Here is a 9,212-nt window from a genome sequence, read left to right as displayed (position 1 = left end):
CTTCAAGATCTCGAGTAATACAAATTTCATTTTGATATTATCTTTATTTACTAAATTAATTTCCTTTATATTTTATGTTAGTTAAAAGGTTTTATTTATTTTTAATATATATTTGGTCTATTGGTTTCAGAGATGTTGTTGTTGATTTAACTCTTTGGGATGATTATACGAAAGATACGTGTTCGTACATGCTTAGTCAAGATCGTGAAGCACATGTTGTCATTGCTGTTCATTTTGGTGCCGTTAAAACCTACAAAGGTATCTTAATAAGTCATAAATATTATTTTAACAATGTATATGATTATGTGATTTATTAATATGTTTCTTATTATCAGGTAAATGGGGGATATCTAACAATTTTGATGGTACCAGAGTCTTCATTAACGACAATTTTGATCAGATATTGACATTCAAGGAAAAGTGAGTAAAATTAAAAAAGTTAAATTTTTGCATTGTATCAACTAAATATATATTTATATTCTTTGTTTATTTAACATTAATGTTTCTAAAATAAATTTCGATTAGGTTTATTGCAAAACTTTCTGCTTCATCCGAGTCAAGTAGCCATGTTGAGTCGTATGTTTTGTGTTCCGTCGAAGATGAATTTATGAAAAATGATGTTTTCTCACCAATTGCTTATCTTGGTTCAATCATACAGGTTATTTCTCACAATTTATAAATTACGTTTTTACTAATATCATAATCTAAATTCGCTTTCAAATATTTTACTATTAAAACAGCCAAAAAAGGTTGTTATTGTGGGAACTATTGTAGCAATTGTTTCTGATAAGATGTGGTATTATGATGTATGTAACTATTGCAAATCCATAGTTGAGCAAAAGTTTGAAACATACGATAAGGAAGATGGTACAAGTGATGTTAGAGATGAGAAGGTATACCAGTGTTCCAACAAGGATTGTGATGGAAAAGATGTTTTCCCAATGTCGAGGTAAATACTTCTTATTTTGTAATTAACATGATTTTTTTTACTAACTATATAAATATTCTTTTAAGGTTTAAAATACCAATTCGAGTTCAAGATTCCACTGGTACGGTGACACTTACAATGCTTGATCATGAGGCGTTGAAGTTTGTTGGTAAAACTGCAAAGGAACTTATACAAATTCAGGACGATGTAAATATAATACTTATGTCTGTTTTACGTAAATTATTTTGTTCATACATGATCCTTACGAGACATCACATGTTTTCAATATAGATACTGAATACCAATGACGTGCCCAGAGCATATCCTGTTGAGTTTGAGACATTGGTCAACATGAAGTGTGCTTTCGTTATTCGAGTAAGAGACTTTAATATTCCCAATGCTGTTGAGAATTATGGTATATCAGTTGTGACCAATGATGTAGATATTTTGGATCAGCTAAACAAAAAATGGAAAATTGATCAAGTAAGTGAATCTTATATTAAATTATTTTTTTTTCATTTAAATGATCCTTATAGATATTGAGATTTTATTCCAAATGTTAACAGCTTGATGCATCTGATTCGTTTTCTATGGGTCACTCTGAATTCCAAGATGCTGTCGGTGAAAGTTCAAAGGTTTGAGATTTGTCAACTAATACATCATAAATTTAAGATTTGATTTAGTACTAATATTTCTTTATTTTATAAAGGATGGTGTCTCTTATACTGCTGATAACTCTACACCTGTTTCAAAGGATGTTGCGTCTGATTTCAATAGATCATCAACTGATTTGAAGCGTAATCTTGGTGACGTCTATGTGATTGAAGATGGAGTGGGATCGTCTGCAAGTAAACCTCGCATAAGTGGTGACAACAATTCTTTTGATGAGGATCATGCCAAGAATTAATAACCAAATAATCATACTTTTACAAGAACAGAACAATTATTTTGATGTTTGAGAGTTTGTTTTGAATTTTTATGTTGGTTTTGCTTTAAAAACTTTATATGGTTTGCTAATGTCATATGACATATTTATCTAACTGTTGTGTCGTTTGTTTTAAATAATGTTTGTTCATGTTTCTTATTTAATTAGATTACTTTTTTAGTAATATACACATATGATGTAGATTAAAACCATTATTTAAAAAATGTGTATACTTTAACCGTTACTAAATTTACCTTTAGATGACCACTTACTTTTGTTTCTTAATTTATTTGTAATCATTACTTACCATTTAAAATTTAAAATATGTTATATTCATAATTACAGGTAAATTACAGGTAATGGTAATTTTGATTGTTTTATTCAAAGATTTCGGAAATTTGGTACACTTTCTATATTTATAATTATTTCTATATTTGAGGTAATCATTTCCATTTTAAGTAATTTACATTGATTACTATTATAGAATTCCAAAAATAGATTATCTCTATAAAACCAAAAAAAAAAAAAATACTCATTTCTTCATTTCAGCTTCAACGTTCTTTCAATCTTCATTCAGATTAATCTCAAGTTCTATTTCTTTTTTCATCACTCTTTTATACATCCAGTAAGTTAGTGATTATTCAACTATTATTCATATGTATCCTAATTTGATGTTATATCATTTATACATATTATGATGTTTGCTACATATTATAAAGTTTTGTTATGAGTAAATATTTTTAAATAAAAAACTTTTGTAGCTTAAATTCTGACAGTAAGTTATAATGTTTCATTTTACCTTTCTGTTGCTGTTTAGAAAATGGATAATAGGTTTAAACATCAATATTCATCTTCTTCCGAACCTTCCATGAATGCCGTTATAAACGATTGTAAGTGTTGTTCTTTTTATTTTTATACTGAAACATATTTTATTTAAAAATAATTCAATATAGTAATTAATTTATTTTGTTCCCAATTTCTTTCAGATTATACACGTTGGTTATCTTACGTTATGAAAGGTAACTTACTATTGTAATTAATTTGAAATTTATTATTACATTTTTTAACTTAATCTCTATTTATTCATATTTTTTATTATTCCTTTGTTGCCCTCTATAATTATTTTGTAATTGTAGCTAACGAGGCCAGGCATAGAAGACAGTTAAGAAAACAATATCTTGATAATAAGAGGGGAAGATGTACTACACAACTTCATCCTTATTTGGTCAAAGGTTACTTCTTTTTTATTAATACTGTTAATTTTTTCAAAATTTCTTAATTTTTTTATAAGTATTATTATCATTAATACTATTTAGTTTTTGTTATTTCATATTTTTTTGCTTTAACCATTTTGCTCACTGCAGTTGCCGAGGCAAAAAGAAGGCGTAGGTTAAGAAAACTATATATTGATAGTAAGAGATCAAACTTTAATCGAAATTGTATTCCATCAAAAGTGAATTCAACGTCTTCATCAGCAACACGGGTCGTTTTAAACAACAAAGAAAACATAACACCTAATTTTTCAAACATAAGCTTGCCTACAAATTGTTCACCAGTTGTTCCTTTAAGTAAGTATTCTTTTACTTAATACCATCTTATTAGAACTTTAATATTGTTTTACATCTTACGTAAGTCTTTTTATTATTACTTTACTTACAATAATGTCTTTATTTTTTTTTTGTTAGGAAATCGTTTAAATACTTCCTTAAACGGACAAACTTCCATTATAACACCTACTACTATTAAGAAGAACGGAAAAGATGTCCAACACTCTTATACAACACCCAACCGTACACCGTTGTCAAATTTATCAAACATACTACCAGGTTTGTAAACAAAAAGAAGGGTTTTAATTCTAAATTTTTTTTATTATATTTATAACTCTGATATATGTAAATTTAAATTTATTTAATGGTTATTTGTAATATGATATTTGTTATATTTTTTTGTTAGGAAATCATTGCATTTCTTCAAGAAGGGTTACTTCTACATCTGCGTTGGATTTAAATTCGAATGGAAAGATCAATGTAGTATTGCAAGATTCTTCTAAAATTATTCGAAGTTCGACTACTTCAAACAAAGAAAACGTAACACCTTCTTCGTGTATGACAAATATACTTTCAGAAAATCGTAATCCCTCACAGTTTACTAATGCTATGTCTTCTTTGAACCGTATTTCTCCCGGTATATTTAAAAATTATACATTTTTCTGAAAACTTTTTATTTTCTACAAAAAATATACCTTTTCTTTAATATTGTTTTATTTGTTACAACAGACAATGTTGCAACGTCATCTACTTTACCACTAACCGATTGTTATTCTATTACTCCGCGGATTGTTAGTAAACGAAATGCTACATCTATGATGACGGATTTGTCTTCTGTTAAAAGGATGTCTTCTGGAAGGCGTAAGTTGACGCATACACCAATCGAAATAGAACCCATACGAATGGCTGATCTTGATTCAGATGATGAAAATGTTGATCAACAAGTTATTAAAGACCTCAGGAAAGGCACATCTACAGGTAACAAAAATTAATTGTTAATCATTATATGTTTACATTCTTACGTCTTAAATTTTCGTTTAACTGTGCAGCTTACCTTGACCATGGCGACCAATCTGTTTGTTGTGGGTTATGCTTTGCAAAGTTGTGGCAAACTGAAGCTGGAAAGGGTCGTATGACACTTCAAAAGCGAACATATGCCTTATGTTGTGCTTATGGTAAAGTTGACTTACCTGATTATAAAGAATCTGACCCATCTTACCAGATGCTTTTTCGATCTTTGGATTCAGATAGCAAGTTTTTCTTAAAGAATATTCGCCGTTACAATTCAATGTTTTCCTTTACTTCTATGGGAGGAAAAGTTGATACTAAGATAAACAAAGGTAATGCTCCTTTTGTTTATAGAATCAGCGGTCAAAATGCGCATAGTATGGGTAGCCTTCTTCCTAAACCCGGTGACCAACCAAAGTTTTCTCAACTTTATATTTACGATACTGAGAATGAACTGTCCAATAGGAAGACCTTATTTGGGTATGTTATTTTTATCAGCACCTATATTCTTAATCCAATATTTTTTTATAATTAATTATTTTTATTGTATTTTATACCTATTGTTATATATCTTTAATTTTTATACCAGGGACTCAACAACTCAATCATCTTCCAGATCAAAAGAGCTTGACGATAAATTCATAAAGTATCTAACTCACATGTTAGATTCAAAAAATATGTTGGTAAAAACATATCGGATGGTTAGAAACCATCTTCATGAGAAACCTAATGTTTCTCTTAGGCTTCGGTTGATTTATCAGAGAGATAAAGATGGCAGGACTTACAATTTACCTACATCATCCGAAATTGCTGCTTTAATTGTTGGCGATGAAAATCAAAGTGTGGAACAACGTGATATTATTGTCGAAGAGCAGTCAGAGTTCTTAAACGTATTAGCGAGTTACATCCTTCATACCTTGCTTTACAATATCCAATTCTTTTTCCTTATGGAGATGATGGCTATAGGATTAACATTCCTCATAGGGATTTTGGTCCAAACACGAAGAAGACACGTCCAAATTGCACAATGAGAGAGTTCTTTGCTTATAGGATGCAGGATAGGGACAACAAATTCTCTCTAATCCTTAATGCAAGGAGGTTGTATCAGCAGTTTATAGTCGATGCATACACAATGATCGAAAGCGAGCGGCTAAACTACATAAGATTTCAGCAAACCAAATTACGATGCGAATGTTTTAACAGCCTAAGAAGTGTTCAGCAAGGTGGCTAGACTGATTTGTCTCATACTGGAAAACCTGTGATATTACCGTCTTCTTTTACTGGTGGAGCTCGATATATGATGCAAAATTACCTGGATGCTATGGCTTTATGTAGGAATTATGGGTATCCTGATTTTTTCATAACTATTACCTGTAATCCGAAATGGCCCGAGATGGTAAGGTTTATTGGTGACACATCAGTTAAGCCTGAAGACAGACCCGACATTCTTTGTAGATTGTTTAAGATGAAGCTTGATGCATTGATAAAAGACCTTAAGGAAAAAAAATTTCTTGGCGATATTAATGCTGGTACGTGGAATTTAATTTTTTTTTCACTTAATTGCTTTTTGTATTTGCTAATTTTTTTTCGACAGTTGTTTACACCGTTGAATTTCAAAAGCGTGGTCTGCCACATGCTCATTTATGTGTTTATATGAAAGCTGATCATAAGGTTCCTACTGTTGAACATATTAACCCTTTTATCTCAGCTGAGATTCCTGATAAAAATGAAGATCCTGAATTATATTCTCTGGTCTGTGAGTTCATGATTCATGGTCCATGTGGACAGGCTAACTTGAAATGTCCATGCATGGTAGGAAACCGTTGTTCTAAGAACTTTCCAAAGAAGTTTTTGGAGGCTACTTCTGTTGATTCAGATGGATTTCCGCTTTATAGGCGAAGAGACGATGGTCACACAGTTATTAAGAAGGGTGTCACATTGGACAACAGGAGCGTCGTTCCATACAACAAAAGGCTTCTTAGAAGATATCAGGCGCACATCAATGTGGAGTGGTGCAATCAGGCAGGTTCAATTAAGTATTTATTTAAATACATTAATAATGGACCAGATAGAGCCACTGTTGCTGTTATAGATTCAGACAGAGGCATTGAGGAGGAGATACCGAAAGATGAAATAAAAGAATATTACGAGGCAAGATATGTTTCTGCATGTGAAGCGACTTGGAGAATATTTGCATGTGAAGTTCACTATCGGTATCCGTCTGTTATGAGGTTACCATTTCATCTTCCAGGCCAGCAAAATGTAGTTTTCAATGGTGAAGATGATATTGAAGATGTGCTAAACAAACCACAGGTTAATTCTTCTATTTTTTTGGAGTGGATGAACATGAACAAAAAACCAGAAACTTTAAAACTTACGTATGTTGAGTTTCCATCAAAGTATGTATGGAAGTTAAAGGATCGTTGCTGGCAGCCGCGAAAAAATTATGTTGTTGTTGGAAGACTTTATTCAGTTTCTCCTTCTCTTGGTGAAGCTTATTACCTTAGAATTCTTCTAACCAAAGTTAAGGGTCCACGATCATTTGAAGAAATTAGAACCTATGAGGGTGTTCTTTATCCTACTTTTAGGGATGCATGTTATGCGCGTGGCCTATTAGACGATAATAACGAATACATTGAGTGTATTAAAGAGGCCAGTTTTACCGGAAATGGTCATTATCTTCGTTCATTGTTCGGTACACTTCTTTTGTCTAATACTCTATCAAGACCAGAAATTGTTTGGGAGAAGACCTGGGAGTTTTTGTCGGAGGACATTTTATACAACATGCGGAAGGATTCTGGGTTTAGTGGTAAATTTATTTTTTTTTTAAATTTCTACTCTTTTTTTTAACACATAAGGTTTTTTTTTAATTTAGTTTTCCTTATTTTAATAAATTATGTTCTTAAATATATAAATGTAAATTTTTGTTGTAGGTTTTGCTGTCTCAGACGAGCGTTTAAAGAATATAACGTTGTCTAAAATCGAAAACTATCTTATCCATAATGGATCCAGCTTGCATAGATTCTCACCAATGCCTGTTCCAGATGAAGATTCCACATTATATGAGGCTAACCGTCTAATAAATGAGGAGCTTTCTTGGGATAAGGATGAAGTTAGGGTTGAATTCAATAAGCTTCATAATTCTTTAAATGATGATCAAAGAGCAGTGTATAATGAGATTATGAGTGCTGTTGGATGTGGGAAAGGTGGTGTTTTTTTGTGTATGGTTATGGTGGTACAGGTAAGACATTTCTTTGGAAAACTTTAGTTGCTTCCATAAGATGCAATGGACATATTGTTGTTAATGTTGCTTCAAGCGGGATTGCATCACTGTTGTTGTCACGAGGCCGTACCGCCCATTCAAGATTTCATATTCCGATTAATCTTACTGAAGATTCCATTTGTAATATCAAACCTAATTCTGAAATCGCTAATCTTCTAGACGAAGCCAAGTTGATTATTTGGGACGAAGCACCGATGGTACACAAACATGCTTTTGAAGCTCTTGATCGTACATTGAAAGATGTTTTGAGTGTCTCCGACTCACGTAATTCTGAACTTCCCTTTGGTGGAAAGACTATTGTTTTCGGTGGAGACTTTAGGCAAATCTTACCGGTGGTACAAAACGGCATAAGGCAAGACATTGTACATGCCTCTTTATGTTCATCTTACATTTGGTCCACTTGCAAGGTTTTAAAATTGACCCGTAACATGCGTTTATCTGTTGGAAGCAGTAGGTCAAACATTGATGAGATAAACAATTTTGCGAAATGGCTTCTTGAAATTGGTTAAGGCAATATTGGTGATGGTAACGAGGGCGATTCAACTATAGAAATACCAAACGATCTTCTAATCACCGATTCAACTGATCCAATTCAAAGCTTGATTGACTTTGTATATCCATCAGTTCCTGACCGTTTTAAAGATCGTGACTACTTTTCTGAAAGAGCCATACTTGCTCCTAAAAATGAAGTTGTACATTGTATCAATGATCGTTTGCTTGCATTATTTCCCGGTGAAGAAGTAGAGTATCTTAGCTCAGATAGTCTATACCCAACTGAGGAAATTAATGATCCATTACACCAAGATTTGTATAATCCTGATGTGTTAAATAGTTTGATTGTTTCTGGCTTACCCAATCATAGATTGGTGTTAAAGTTGGGTGTCCCAGTCATGCTTTTGAGGAACATTGATCAGCAAAATGGGTTATGCAATGGTACACGTCTTCAGATCACGCGTCTTGGAAAACGTGTTATCGAGGCTGAGATACTATCTGGAGGTAACGTTGGTTCAAGAACTTACATTCCCAGAATTAGCATGATACCTTCAGACAAGAAAATACCTTTCAAATTTCAACGAAGGCAGTTTCCCATAACCGTCTGTTTTGCCATGACTATTAACAAAAGTCAAGGGCAGTCTCTTTCCAGAGTTGGTCTGTACCTAAGAGACCCCGTTTTCTCACATGGTCAGCTTTATGTTGCATTGTCGAGAGTAAAGACAAGAGATGGCGTGAAGCTTTTCATATCTGACAAAGATGGAAGGCCAACAAATACAACTGTAAATGTTATTTACAAAGAAATATTTGGAAAACTGTAGTTTAGAAATTAACCAATATTATCAAATTGTAACATTTGAAGTTTATTTTTTATATAAATTATTGATTTCATTTTACATCTTCATCTATTATAATTGTATTTAAGTTTTAGATTAGATTATTTAATTATAATTATCATTTGCAATATTCGTTTACAAAATTTTTTGTATTTTCTTCAAATATAAATATCACAATTTATTATAAAGTTTT

The 9,212-nt window shown here is 31.9% G+C and overlaps 1 protein-coding gene across 1 annotated transcript; it reads left to right on the top strand.

Moving 5' to 3' along the window:
* The first annotated feature begins 5,801 nt into the window (after window positions 1-5,801).
* On the top strand, window positions 5,802-9,004 carry LOC110901540. Its single transcript, XM_022148360.1, has 5 exons — window positions 5,802-5,937; window positions 6,003-7,217; window positions 7,342-7,605; window positions 7,650-8,141; window positions 8,202-9,004. The coding sequence occupies exons 1-5, from the start codon at window positions 5,802-5,804 to the stop codon at window positions 9,002-9,004; spliced, it is 2,910 nt and encodes a 969-aa protein (XP_022004052.1).
* The last annotated feature ends 208 nt before the right edge of the window (window positions 9,005-9,212 follow it).

This window comes from Helianthus annuus, chromosome 13 (assembly GCF_002127325.2).
Source record: "Helianthus annuus cultivar XRQ/B chromosome 13, HanXRQr2.0-SUNRISE, whole genome shotgun sequence".
NCBI classification, from domain to species: Eukaryota; Viridiplantae; Streptophyta; class Magnoliopsida; order Asterales; family Asteraceae; genus Helianthus; species Helianthus annuus.
This window is presented reverse-complemented; position numbering and strand designations above follow the sequence as displayed.